The sequence below is a fragment of the Scatophagus argus genome, chromosome 18 (assembly GCF_020382885.2).
Source record: "Scatophagus argus isolate fScaArg1 chromosome 18, fScaArg1.pri, whole genome shotgun sequence".
Classification (NCBI taxonomy): Eukaryota; Metazoa; Chordata; class Actinopteri; family Scatophagidae; genus Scatophagus; species Scatophagus argus.
In genome coordinates, this window is record NC_058510.1 from 573469 (window position 1) to 588752 (window position 15284).

Here is a 15284-nt window from a genome sequence, read left to right on the forward strand (position 1 = left end):
GGTAAAACTGGACGCAGAATGTGTGTGAAGTGTGTGGATGAAGCCCTCCGCTCACATCTCTCCTCACATCGTCTTGTTTGTCGAAGCTGGAATGTGACTGAGCATAGTTTGGTTTTTGAGCCATAATCAAATCAAAATGTGTCTGCATACTTTCCCATGGGGACAGAGGAGGAGGAGGAGGAGGGGTGTCCAATTAAACAGTGACACTGCGGAGATAAACACATGGATAATAATCAGGAATGGACAGAGTTTCAAACAAAAGGAGGAGGAACAGAGCAAATATGTGGTCAGCCGCTGGTATTTCAGATGTTATTTTTGGAGCTGAAACGTGTTTCATGTAACTCTGCATCGAGGCGGCTGCTAATGAGCTTAAATACCAAAACATGTTTGAAATGAAAGACCGGACAAAGACTGAGAGGACACGGGTATTTAACACAGACCGAAGGGTTCGCACTGGTTTGATTTGAAAACCTGCTGACGTCACAGCGGCGAACACGTCTGCTGTGTGGCTGTGTTCACCTGCTGCTGCTGAACAGGAAGTGGACAGCGGCTTCATCAGAAAGCACCTGCTGTTGCCACCTGGTTAGAAACAGTCAGTGTGAGGACCTCCTTGAGCTTTCTCTTTACTCAAACACACACACACCTGCAGGAACAGGTTGAAAACAACTGTGTGTGTGTGTGTGTGTGTGTATGGATGCTGTTTGGTTTTAATTTTATGTTGTGACTTTTCACTCAGCCGTGTGATGTTGCTGAACTCAGAACTTAATCCACCGCTGAAAATAGTTCACATCAGTTACACCATTTCCTTATGTACTCCTGTGACTCTGATCTGGCAGCAGATACAAACTGATCCTGAATCAGCTCACACTGCTCACATCACTTTACATTTCAACATGACCCCATCAGCCTCCTCCCTGAACCCCCTCACTGTGAGGCGGGAAGTCTCAGTCCAGAGCTCCTCCCATCCTGAGTGGAAGCTCACCTTCACCCTCACCTGTTCCTCGGTGCGCCTACAGTGTCACGTATTCTTACAGGCTTTTAGTGTCTGCAAAATGACTTGTGGGACTTGTGCAGAAAGTGATCTCATATTAGAGCATTAGGACATTGTTAGAATGATTTGTTCTGCTTTAGTCTCCACATCTCGTGGTTCCATCTCTGTGGATACTGTTGAAAGGCATTCTGGGAGATGTTGGGGACGGTGACATAATGTCTGATGAGGCCTGAGGCTCGCTGAGCTCCGTCAGGTGTTGACGCTGTCACCGTCAGCTTCGGTCAGACCGTGCGATGAAATCATTTGACAGGTTGTCATGTCCGTGTGCTGGTCCCTGCCGACAGGTCGTTCCTGTCCTGCTGCACACCTGGAACGCAGCTGTTCACACTCATGCACACCAACTAATACACAAACACACCGGTGATTTACTTTTCCCCATTTTTCTCCATATGGGCAACTCCTCCATCCAAAACACACATTCCACATGCCGAAGTTTCCACTTCACGAAAAATTAAACACGCAAGTGTGTGTGTGTGTGTGTGTGTGCGCACCACAAAGTCTTTTAAAACTCAAGAAACCCTTTTGTTTATTTGATCTCACTGTTTTCCAGCTCTCTAATCCCCTTCTTTGTTTGTGTCCTGGACATTCGTGTCCCCCAGAGGACTGGCTGACTTTACTCTCATCTCATCATCACATCAACGTTTTCATGTGTCCGCTGCTTTGGTTCGTGACCGAAACCTGCGGTCGTGACAACATTCACATCAGCCTTCACTGCACTTTGTGTCGACTGGTAATTAGGTAATGTTAGCATGCTAACAGGCTAACCTATTACCTGTGTGTATTTAGTGAGTGTTAACACTGAATTGTGAGCATCAGTTGTTAACATGACAAAACATGTTTCTTCTGCTCTGTTTGGTGTGCTGAACATTTTGGAGAAGGTCCCTGGTTAAGTCAAATAAGGCACATTGCTGTGTGTGATGAGTCTTAACCGCTGAGCCACCAGATGTACTGCACTTTGAAACTGTGCACTCTCCTTATTTGTATTATTAATTTCTTTGTCGACTCTCTTATCCTACGGGGACATGACATGAAGTCGTTCACAAACACGAGAAACTGGCTAAACCAGTGGCTCCCAAACTTTTCTCTGCTGGGAAAAAAACAAATCAAAACAGGACACACATACTCATATTACATATTTTGTTTTCAGACTCCATTGCAGTTTATTTCACACATTGTAATTAATACAAGCCTCAACCTTTTTTGAACAAATAAAAGTAAACTGCCATAAACTACAGGTTGCAATAAACTCTATAATTATTTTAAGTGTAACTGTTTGAAGCACATTAACTGTGTAATTATGTTCAGTGTAACAGGTTTCTTTTTTTTTAATATTCAACATTGCTATCAGTGCATTTTTTAAAAATTGCCTCTGCAAAAATGGGCTTTAAATTCGTTAAGTAGCTCTTCTATGTCCGTTGACGTGTCGTAGATGCGCCTGCCGGTGGTGTTGTTGGACAGAGGAACGAATATCCCTCAGTTTGCTGGCTGTAGCGCCATCGAGCACAGTTGAAACTGTGTCCATAGCACAAGGAAGTCTTAATTCCTCCACTGTTGTGTGCGGCTTTTTACACTGTGCCGCTCGGTAGGCAGCTGCTGCTTTAATGAAGAGAGGCTGTCGAGCACGGCAGTTAACAAGTTTTTGTCTGAAAACCTCAACTGGCTTGTCTTTGTGCTCTGGATGTTTTGTCTCCAAGTGGCGTCTTAGCTTGTTCGACTTCAAGCTGTCACAAGCTAGCACTTTAAGACAGACAACACACTGCGGTCTCTCCTCATTAAGCCAAAGACAAGATATGTGTTGTCATATTTTCTAGTCTTTGCCTTGGAAGGAATTTGCTTTGGAAGCACATTTGGCGATGCTTCATCCTCTGCTTTGCGTTTATGTGAGAGCCCCGTCAAAAACTTGTCCATGTTATGCAAATGAAGCAGCAGCAGCAGGAGGCGACTTCACCTGACTGCTTAGATGGATAATCGACAGGGGCAAGAACACCTTGAACATCATGATGCTCTTTTACCAAAAGAGACGCTGCAGGTGAAACAAAGCTGAGGGCAGGCTGGACTCAGCTTCTGCACCATTAGCTTCAGCTTAAATCACATGTATGTCATAACTGATGATGTTCATTGATCTGTCTTTGCTACCTGAAGTATTTCAACTTTAATCAGTCTTCCGTTTGAAGTTTCTCTCCAGGTGCAAAGTTTGTCCAGATTTTGAGGTCTCTGACATTTCTGCCTCTGCGTTGCACCAGATAATCCACAGATCATGTTTTATTTGGACTATTTCCACTGAAAACCTTTGAGGTCAGAGAAGGACACTTTTCACTTTGACCTTCTCTGCAGCATATTTTGTAAAATGTGAAGTTATGGAGGTTTTATAATTAACTTTTCCAGAGTCTCAAAAAGAATTTTTTATGTTCACAATATCATCCCAATGTATGGGACCAGCAGGCAGAAGTTCTCAGCAGAAGTTCTGTTTTTCTGAGCTCCACCAGGCTTCACTGTGTTCATAGTGTCAAGATATTTAAATGATAACATAAATAACATCAGCATCAGCTGGGAATTTGCATGATGTTTTGGTGAAATGTAAAAAAAGAACAACAAAATCCATCAACATTGTGTTCAATTTTTATTTTTGCACTAAAAGAAAACTTGCTGGTGATGATTTGCTGCTTTTCCGTTTTTAAGTGATGATCGTTTTTAAATGATGATCATCATCTCATGTTTGTACAGTAAAACCAAATGTGAAGATTAAAACATATTTTCAGCAAAATTTAGAGGGAAAATGCACAATTTTGCGCACATTACCAAGTGTGGAACAAAAACCTTAATTTGTTGCCCCACGATACAGCTATGTTATAAAACAGAATATCGCCAGCCCAAAGATCCAGAACAGACAAACTGACTCAGGAGTACCAGCAGGAAGTCAAGACTGTCCAGAGAGCCCAGTCTTTGTCCTCTATTTGGACCCTCTGAGCTCGTCTTGGCCCAGCTGCTGTTCTGTTTGTGAAATTCCACTGACAAATTACATTCTGAGGGAAATCCGATGCAAATGTGGCCATACCCTCGATCCACAGCCATCCACAGAAACCATACCCGTGTATCCCCTCAGCTTGTTTTGAATACACCAGATGTAACCTTGGGCTCCACTCGCTGCCCTTCATGCAAATCCACAGGTGGGTCCGGTTTAAATTGAGCTTGTGGTGAAGCAGTCGAGAAACAAAGAGGCCAAATTACAAACAGGAGATCCTCTTGAATGCGAAACCAAGAGAGGATGGATGTTGTTTAGATGCAACACCAGCCGGAAAACACACAACATGTGTGATGGAGGTGTGGACAACCTAATGTAGATTGTTTCTTTTTTCTTGGAAGAATTCGGGAACCTTTTATGTCTGTTTAGACGATCGCTCCCTGATCAATCTGTGTTTAAACTTAGTGAATGACCAGCTGTTGTGTCATCAATCTTTGACTGTTACACATAGACAAGCAGCAGAATGAGATGGGTCAGAAGACAGCATATTGGCAATGCTAATGCTATGAGGAAACAAAGTTTTTTAGTTCAAAAGTGCCGTCACTCAGTTATCTCTGTGATACGAGATGCAAGAAAACTGCAAAGTTGATTTTAAATAAGTTGTGTTTGTCATCTGTCCCCATGGCAGGAAGTACACTTTTAATCTGAAATAATAAGTGGGTTAGCCAGGCCTTTTCAATCAACAAAATAGGAAGAACAGAAAATGTGGATGCTATGGGGAGCTCAACAGATCAGAGTATGGAACAACTTTACTTCCTGCAAAAGGTGAGAAGGAACAAACCTAGCAAAGAGAGAAAGTCTGTGATCAAGAAGGGTTTGGGTCCACAAACTTGCATGTGTTCCCTGAAAGTTTGCACCTTTTGTAACTTTTGGAGGTTATTTATCTTAAAACACCTGGTGGTTTTACTTCTGCAGATCTCCGATAACTCTTAACCTCAGCTAGCTGAAGATGAATCTGTCTGAAGCCAACTACACCTTTACACCTGATGTCCTTACTTTCTGTTACGGAGCGTCAGCCTTGTTCGTCTGCAATGTCTTTGTGGGTCTGCCCGCTAACGTTTACGTGGTGTGGCTAATAGGCAGTAGAGCAGGTGGGGCTGGGGCCTCAGAGCTCTTCGCTCTCAATCTGTCCATTTTTGAAATTATCTTTTTCCTCTTGTCTCTTTATTGGTTGCCTCACTTGCTGCTGAGAGTATCAGTGGAAGTCGGGATGCATGTGCTGCAGTGTACCTTGCAGCTCATGACCATTTCTCGACCTGTCTCCCAGAGCTGCATCTGCCTGGAGCGCTACCTGGCTGTGGTGCATCCCACAGTCTTCCTCAGACGACTCAAGATGGGGAAAATCTGTCAAGTCCAAATCTGTGAATTCGTTTTTGCCCTTGTGTTTGATTGACACTGCTGTTTCCAAACTGCGATGATCTGTCGTCTTGTTGTTCCCCTCATCAGGTTCAAAGCCCTCCGTTGCAGGTTGGCGTGCTGCTTGGTGGACTGGCTGCTGTTGCTGCTGTACTGCATTGTACCTGCCCTCACACTTTCAGCAGCACACTCGCTGTACCTGCTTGTGTGCATGTCGCTCTTCTTCCTGATGTTCATGTTATACTGCAGCGTCCATATTCTCTGTGTGCTGAGGCGGCCGGGGCCTGGCGACGGGGACCGCGAGAGCCAGAACAGCACAAAGAGGAAGGCCTTTAAGGTCATCATGATCACCCTGATGTTCACCACGCCAGCCATTTCCTCCGAGTCTTCATTCTGGGCCTGACTCTGCTGTTTGCACCAGAGCAGGTCGTTCTGACAGCCATCTTAGTCAGCCTGTCCATCAGCATCTTCAGCGGGTTCGTCACTCCTCTGCTGTACCTCCACAGAGCCAGAAAACTGCCCTGCATCAAGTACTGAGTTTAGTTGAACTACGTTTTCGAAGTGTCAGAACAAACGATGAATCTTTATCTGTGACTCAGATCAGGTCCGGAGTCTGAGATTACATTCAGGAACATTTCCATCTTGCACCTTTTCACCTCATGCCATGGCAGTGACAAGGGACAGTCCAGCAGAGGGCGGAAGTGCAACACGTGGACGCTGCGGAAGACGCTGCAGCGTAGCTACAGAGCGTGTAGCAGCTGTAGACACGAGGTGGAGCTGGAGCTTCGACCTGTTGCTTGAAGGTGACGTTCAGGTGAAACATCTCTGACCACACTAAGCTCACCTGACCTCAGTGCTGTGACGGTGCTTCGGTGGGTTACAGACGCCACACATTGTAATGTAGCTTCAGAAACAACGTGTTCGAACAGGAAGTCCTCCATTGTCACAGCTTGACTCTTCAAAGTTTTAAATATTTCTCCAACTAAAACACTCTCATTTGCAGAACACAGTGAAGAGCATTATTCATGTCATGAGCTGAAATCATGAAAAAAAACCACACCAAATCACCTGGGACCTTTAACACTCAGGCTGCAGCTTTACGCAGCTCATCTCAATGAAGTTCTGTTGAGTGTACATCGGAGGAGGAGGCGGCTCTGACACTTCACAGGAATGAAAACGCTGCGATGCTCAGAAGCTGCTTTGATTGTCGAGGTCAAACAGAGAGCAGCAGGTTCAGGCAACCTAAGATCTTCACACACACACACACGCACACACACTCCTTCCTAGTCTCCTTGATGTTGTGGTTACATGATGTAACAGCAGGCCTGGATGGCTCCCACGGGTGCTGGTTAGTCGACTTAATGGACTGCCACAGCCAGCTTCAAAGACTCACGGAGTGAAAAGAGTGATGGGGAGGGAGGAGGAGGCATAGAAGAGAGGAGAGCTGAAGGAGCAGAGAGAAACACGAGGGTGAAGAAGTCATCTGAGTCTGAGGCGGTTGATGGGGGGATGACTGGAGTTGTTGACTCTCTACGTGTGGAGTCGTGGTCTTGTTCTTCATCACCTCTGGGTTACATTCACTGTTAACAAGACGAGGTGGAGGAACAGACTTTATTTATTTACTTTACTTATTCTTTTCATTTCTTTGTTGTGATTCCTGAGTCAATTTATGATTGATATACATAAACTATATAGACAAAAGTATTGGGACAGTCTTTGTCATTGCCTTCAGGTGTGGTGTGGGTCTGTTCCTCAGGGTTTGTTCTCGGCCCCTGGCTTCCAGTGAAGGGAAATCTTAATGCCCTCCCCTCCCCCTTCCCCTCCCCCGACTGCACACCCACTGCCCATGCATTTAGAATGAGATGTCACTAAAATCCCTGTTGCTGTACTGGTCCCAATGTCCCATATGTCCCAATACTTTTGTCCGTATAGTGTGTATATATACCGACCTCATTGTTCTACAGCGATCATAACGGCAGGTTCTGACTTAGCTGCAGAGACTGAGGGGGGTGTGGTGGTGCAGCCTGAATGGGAAGGAGGAGGAAGATGAGAGGCTGAGCAGAGACTGAAAGTGGAAGGAAGTAAAAAGGAAATAAGAAGAACAGGAAGAGGGAGGCTCTTAGCTGGAAGCCACAAACGTGTTCTGTGATCAGTGTGTGTGTATGTGTGTGTGTGTGTCTTTTGATCAGGCTGTGCAGCCGCAGATCAGTAACGCTAAATTAGATTCAAACACACACACACCATGTGTTCCAACACACTGGAGCACAGGAAGTGATCCAGCAAGCTGTGCTGTAGATGGTTTTTAGATGGACTGTTCCTTTAACACGGCACACGCGTCAGCAGACATGAAGTTGTCACGGTTACTGGAGCTTTCATTCATTAACCGAGTCCTGTTTCTCCTGTCACTGCGTTTAACTCTCAATCAATAAAATAAGTTAGGGGAAATAAAATATGTGAACACTTTGTGTGTGTGAGTGTGAGAGATGACCATATGGATGTAATGATGCCCTGCATAACAAGCAGATAGGATTACACACACACACATGCATGCAATCATATAGTCACACACACACACACACACACACACACACACAGAGTGTATGAGGACGTTAAGGGGAGGAGTCAGTTCATGTGTAACTTTCTGATCATCAAACTGCTGTCACCCTGATAGTTTTTCCTCTCACATCCTCTCCTGACTCTTTGGGCCATTCGTCTCACTTGTTAAAACTCTGAAGTGGCGTTAGTTTGCGTGTTCCTGTGGCGCACGGCGGTGTGGTGATGGCGCGAGGCCTCGTTTCACTTCACTGCCAGTTGATTTTGTGGTTGTGAGCCTGAGAGATGAAAGGCGGCGCTGCAGGAAGTGGCTGCTGAACATCTGATGCTGATGCCTCTGAGGAAATCTGAAACTGTGATTCGGTCAGCGAGTGCAGAAATCAGCTCCCGTCGACGAATGTTTCATACTGCACGCCGTCCACACACACACACACAGAGTCGTGTTTCCATCACTTTTGGGGACGTTACATAGACGTCCATTCATTTCCTGGAGGCTTAACCACCACCTGACCTTAACAATAAACCTTACCTTAACCTAATCCTAACCTCAGCCTAACCTTAAAGCAACTCTTCACACTAATTTTTAATGATTTACGTTGCGGGGATTTTGTGCATTGTGTGCATTTTGTCCTCGTAAGGACGGCGGGTCCTCACAATGTGACTGCATAAACAGATTATTGTCCCCACAAGTACAGGAATACACACACACACACACACACACACACAGCGTGATTCGTTTAGCGCTGGCTGACTTACTGCACCGTGTGTCATGTTTGATGTTTAAATTAAAGCCATCGATCAGAGTTCAGCTCTTATTAAAGTTTCCCCCCCTGCAGAGGATGAGTGTGCGTGTGTGTGTGTGTGTGTGTGTGTGTGTGTGTGTGTGTGTGTGTGTGTATTGTATCATTTGGTTTCATTCCTCTGTGGTCATGTTTGATGTATTTTTGTGTTTATGGTTGCTCATCACTCTGATGTGGACGTGCTGTGGGTGTTTTATTTTGTGGTGTGTGTGTGAGGAGGAAGTGCACCGCGTTAGTTCAGACTGACTCACCTGAGCTGACTGTCTTCCTCCTGTGTGATCTGCTTTGTGATGTCTGTCACCTCCCTTTATAAACCAATCAGCCCCAGCATTAACTCTGCCGGCAGGTGAACTGAATAACATTCATCACATTGCAGGACCTCAGAGGACCTCTGAGGGTATTTGGGTTTGGCTTATTCTGGTGTGTCCCACAGATCTGGCGGCTCATGTGCGAGCTCTGGGTGCCCGCCACGCCCCTCTGGATCTGATCACAGGCCTTTGATTGACACCTGGTGTCAGTCAGGGCTCAGATGATCCCCACGGTGCCCATGCTGTGATCAGGTCTCTGAGCCGGTGGACTCCGGGCACTACTTCTTATCAGACGGCCTGAGCCGACAGGAAGAGGTGGACTTGGGAGGCCTTTCGACTTGCCTGAGTGGACTTTAGTCCTCCTGTTCTCAACACCATGACACAGATCACTTCCTCATGGGGTCTGAAGGAGCTGCTACCAGAGAATAACAGGATTCTCTGGCTGAGAAAATGACATATTTTAGTGGAAGTGACACAAATGAGTACTGCATTCCTCCCTGCACTCAGTGAGGTCGTAAAGTAACACGCAGTCAATGTGGAAGGCTGAAGCTTCCACACGTGCTGTGTTTGACGCTGTGTCTTCGGCCGTGTCAGACCGTCTTCATCTCTCAGAAATAATTTGTCTCCAGCACGGTGCGTCATTTCCTGTTTTGTTGTCGTGCTCGATGATTCGGGTGTTTCTGTAAACCCAGCAGCCTCCTGTCAGAGGTGTTCCCTTTTTTTAGCTCCTCTGATGAAAGATGCGTAGAGACTTCCAGGTCACTGAGACCTGAACTCGGGTCAGGACGACCGGGACGGAAAGAGTGCGGTTAGCTTTGAAAGGATGACCACCTTCAGCGTGTCTCACTCCACTGCTTCACTCAGTTCCATACTGATGATACACGACGATATGTGAATGACAGAATAAATAGCTGATGTTGTGTTCTGGACGTGATCTCTGGTTTCTCTCTCTGGACTCATCGGTTCTTAAAGCTTTGTGAGAATCACACACTCGAGGACTTGAGGCTCAGCTCTGCCTCTGAGGAGCATCAGTGACTTGGACATCACCTGGTGAACTCCACATGACCTTCTACACTATGTGGACAAATATATTGGGACATACCTCTTTATTGTTGAATTCAGGTGTGGTACAGGACTGTTTTTCAGGGTTGTGGAAGAACTTGACTGGCCCACACAGAGCCCTGACCTCAACCCCATCCAACACCTTTGGGATGAACTGGAACGGAGATTGTGAGCCAGGCCTTTTGGTCCAACATCAGTGTGTGACCTCACAAATGCTCTACTGCATGAATGGGCACAAAACAAGCACACACAAAGTCACAATAAGGAAGGCGAGGAATAACAAAAAACTGAACGACTCAGAGAAGCTGAGCCGCGTCCTCCATCGTCCTGCTGGAGCAGACCGAGAGGTGAGGAGGAGGCAAGGAAACCACTTGACTCATCATCACCTCTGAACAGTGTGTGTGTGTGTGTCCGCTGTGAACTGAAACATGGTGTGTGTGTGTGTGTGTGTGTGTTCATGTTCATGGTGATGAAAGACTTTCACTTTTCTCTGCAGGTGAAACACAACGGCCTCATACTGGAGATGAACCATCCGACTGCAGGACATGTCGCTGTTCCTGGTCAGTCCACACACACACACACACACACACACACAAACACACACACACTCTCACACACGCATCTCTTCCTCAGTTGGTTTGATGGATCAGTGGTTCAACGTTAACCGTCTTAACAGTATCCTTTTCTTTATCCTCCACTTTCCAGTTCTCTCCATCTCTGTTTAGTAAGCATCCCCAGACAGACACAAGTGTGTGTGTGTGTGTGTGTGTGTGTGTGTGTGTGTGTGGTGTGTACTGTCTGTACCTCGGAGGTTAATTGGGCGTGAAAACGTGCAGCTCAGAACAGTCATTGGCCGGCCTCTCAGTGCCGTTCCTCTGGTTCTGTGTGTCCGACAACCGAGACGACGGCTGATGTTACGTAATTGCAAGAAAAGCTAAAACAGAATGTGAGGTGGATGAAGGTGGATGAAGGTGGATAACAAACAGTCTTACACGGTAAACAAGTTGCAGTCCAGGCTGTTTTTCTGCAGCTGTCAACAGTTCAGAAGTTGAACCTACAAGGCCATCCAGCACCATCTGACCATGTGACCATGGTGCTGGGGGCCTCAGCCTGCTGGGGGCCTCAGCCTGCTGGCCCTTCAGACAAAGCCCCTCACCGAGGGGGCCACATAGCAGTCGAGAAAATCATCCGCCATCGTGGTCGCCGCTGCAAACACACCCAAGGTGGAAACGCTCTCAGCCTCCTGACTGTTCCACCAGGTGTGAGAGGGTGGAGGCCCCCGCTTGACGCAGAGCAGTGGGCAGGTCCGGTATTGGCCACGGCTCTGCCGAAGCCAGCTGGAACCAGGACCCATCTGCCACCCAGACTCTCGCCCAGTGCAACCACTAACACAGCACACAGAAAGGGTCTGGGTCTCAAACATCAGGCGTACAGTAGGCCAGAAGGCCACGTCTGGTTGGTTAGTGGGGAGGCGTCGCTTGCCCTCACAGAGGACTCACCACAGTAGGGTTTGCCCGGCCTCACCTCGATGTGTGAAATGGCGCGATAACTTTTTGGCCGCCATGAGTCCCAACAGGCTGATTTGGCAGACGGGAGGAGCTCCTCCAGGGAGCAGAGACACCATCCCACACCTCTGGGCGATGGAGGTCTGTACCACGCCCACAGAGGCAGGGGATCCTGAACTGTCCGAGATCCTGTCTGTGCTGCCGATACTACAGACCGACCGCTCGCCTCGCTCGGCTTCATCTGCAGGACAGACAGAGTGATGAGATGAATGAAAAGAAGCATTACATAACCTGATTCATGAATTATTTGTCCTGACACCCCCAGCAACACACACACACACACACACACACACACACACACACACACACACACACACACACACTCACACACACCCAAACTCACACACACACTCTCACACTCACACACACCCAAACTCACACACACACTCTCACACTCACACACACATACACACACACACACACTTGTTGAGTGCCACTGAAGGGGAAAACAGGTTGCTAATGGGGTGAAAATAGGAGTATGTCCACACACTCACACACACACACACACACACACACATGCAGGCTAACACACATGCTCATGTGACCATGCACGTGTGGGCACACACTCTCTCACACACACACACACACACACACACACACTGGCTGTGAGAGCTCAGCTCATTAGCGCTGCTCTTTAAAAACAGCTGATTGTTGTGAGTTTCCCAAAATAAACAGTTTGTTCCCTCGGTTGTCTGGCTCAAGTCCTTCCTTCCTTCCTTCCTTCCTTCCTTCCTTCATCCCCTCTTTCTTCCTTCGTTCCACGGCAGGAAAACAAAAGGCAGAGTGCGTCACATGCTGAAGGAATAAAATAGCAGACTGATCTGCAGTGGTTTGATGCACTCATGAAAACCACCTGACACACACAGGAAGCTGCTGCAAAGTGTGTGTTCCCAATTAAGAACACCATGAGCTGCCATTCAGTCCAACGTGATGCACACACACACACTGTTCACTGTTTGTTTCTAACAAAAGTGAAATGAATGAATTTCTATTGTTTTTCATCATTTTATTTCATTTTCCTCTTCATTTCTGTTGCTGTGGTTTCATCTGAAGAAAGACAGCAAAGAGAGGAAAAGGGAGAGAAAAGGAGAACAGAGAGAGGAGAGGAGGAGGAGGAGGAGGAAAGAGGGATGAAGAGAGTCAGTCAGTCACATCTTCATCACTGCATCCTTTTATCATCATCATCAACATCCCTGCATGTCCTTAATGAGTCCCATTGGCTCATCATGTTTTATCATCAAACACACACACACACACACACACACACACACACACACACACACTCACACACTCACTCAGAGGGAAGGAAGGAGGGAAAGCTGGAGATCAGCAAAGTATTAATTACAACAATACATGATGTGTGATTATTGAATGACATGAGAGAGTGTGTGTGTGTGTGTGTCTCATGGTGAGTGTGTGTGTGAGAGAGAGTATGTGTGTGTGTGTGTGTGTGTGAGAGAGTATGTGTGTGTCTGATGGTGAGTATGTGTGTGTGTGTGTGTGTGTGGATTCGTGATCTTTTCCGTTTTTCTCTTTCAGGACCTGCCGTTCGATTCAGCAGCTTCGCCCCCGGCAAGCCGACACCCCCTCCTCTTATTGGTCAGCACACCGCGCAGGTGCTGCGAGACACCTTGTCCTACAGCGATGACATCATCAGAACGCTGCTGGAGTCAAGGGCGGTGGCCCAGAATGACCTGTCCTGATTGGGTGAGAGAGAGAGACCAGAGTTCAGCGAGTGAGTCAGCGTCAGCCGACTGTTTTGTTCAGACATTTCAAATGAATTATTTCTGAAGGTGTTGTTTTCTGTCTGAACACCTGAGAGCTGACGAGCTGCTTTTAACCTCTGAGTGTATCTTGAAATAAATGGAACATTTTGAAAGTCTTCACACCTCAGAAAATCAATGACAGAAGCATGAAGCAGCAGTGTGAGTGTGTTGGACTTGTTCAGATCGCAGCAGAACCTGCCTGTGGTCCTAACATGACGTTCCTCTCCGTGGTGAAGTCTGGCTTTGCTCTTCTGGCTTTGCTCTTCTGGCTTTGCTCTTCTGGCTTCACTTCACAGCTTGGTCGCCTGGCGGAGACTCGGCCGATCGGCAACATAAATACGAGTGACTGTGATGGATCATCGAGCTGCAGCAGGTTTCAAACTTGTGGCTGCCTGGAAGGAAGGCAGGAAATCTGAAAACAGATGGCGATGATCTGGAGTAATTAAAAGGATCAGTTCCAACCTGTCGGATCATGTGATGCAGGACTTCCTGTCAGAGACGTCTGCGTGTTCCTGCTGAGAACTTGGAAGGTACGGTCTTATTATAATTGCTGAATTAAACTCCAAAGGTTCGTCCTGTCTGAGGTGTAAAAGACCACGAAACACAGGAAGTCATCGCTTCCTCGCCACAGCGTCCTCCTCCTCCTCCTCCTCTTCTTCTGCGGTGGTTTAACAGACTGGAGGATCAGCTCCACCAGGCCAAAACCAAAACTAGGAGCTAAAGGAGGTCCAAAGGCCCCTCAGAGCTGATGGTGATCGTTTGATCCACATCAAAATATCGATGAGCGCAGCTTCATTTCCTAACCGTCGCCGGGGAATACGACGCAGACGAAGAGCAAACTGTCTGGGTGTTGAGTGATTCTCGAACCCGTCTGCAGATATTGTTCTGGGACACGAGCAGGAATATATTGGCCACGGCTCGTCTTGTTTATGACGTTATTACGATCCCAGATCATCGCTCAAAACATGGAGACATCGGAAATGAAGAAGTAAAGTCCCAGCAGGTTGATTCAAAGCTGCTGGAAACGTGGACTGTGTCGTTGGTATCGAAGGAAGGAGGAGAGGCGGGCTGACACTTTGATTGATCGTGAAGAAATCCTCTGGTAGAAAGAGGATTAATCGAATCAACGTGATGTTTACTGAATCTGAGCAAAATGTGACGCATCTGGAAGGCGGCGGAGTCGTCGGGGGAGACGCAGACTGACATGTTTGAGTTTTGAGGGGGAGGCTCAGGTGTGATTCATCACAAACCGGGGACTTACTGTAGTCCCGCCGTCCAGAAGCCAGCAACACAGTGCTGCAGGATTGGATGTTGTTTTTCTGAGAGGAGTGATACCTCTGACAGAACGTCATGACGTGGAACCGAGGGAAGGGCTCTGAAGGGAAATGAAACATAAACAGCTTGATGTTCCACTGAAGACTGACAAGTTTACAAGGATGTTCCTGCTCAGCCTGCACTCGAGCCGTTTGGAAGCCCGATTCTGCCAGTGAAATACAAAGAATTAAAATGGAAGCTTAACCTCAATAATTTAAAAAATGCTGATGTTCAGAATTGTAAGATAAAAGTCAACATAATTTTTACATTTCTTAAATTTCTCTTTTTTTTACTGGTGAAATGAGCCTCCTCAGACCCGAGTATGAGCACACTTTTAAAGATCTTAGCTCTGATCCTGGACTGAGAGGCTACGAGATGGAACCCAAGCGTTTCCTTAAGTCACATATGTCAAACCGGTCCACAGGAGGGCCGGTGTGGCTGCAGGTTTTTGTGCCAACCAACCAAGAGCACACCGTTTGACCAATCA

At 46.9% G+C, this 15284-nt stretch overlaps 1 protein-coding gene across 2 annotated transcripts in view; it reads left to right on the plus strand.

Annotated features, from left to right (window-relative positions):
* The window catches only part of sugct (succinyl-CoA:glutarate-CoA transferase), a 38558-nt gene extending 24943 nt beyond the window's left edge, over positions 1-13615 (plus strand). Inside the window, exons 13-14 of one of the 2 annotated variants that reach the window (XM_046371944.1) lie at positions 10649-10712; positions 13257-13615. In XM_046371944.1, coding sequence (XP_046227900.1) covers positions 10649-10712; positions 13257-13420 — 228 coding nt within the window. In that variant the 3' untranslated portion in view covers positions 13421-13615. The remainder of the gene's footprint in view (positions 1-10648; positions 10713-13256) is intronic. The other variant, XM_046371943.1, reaches the window with a different exon arrangement.
* Positions 13616-15284: the final 1669 nt, after the last annotated feature.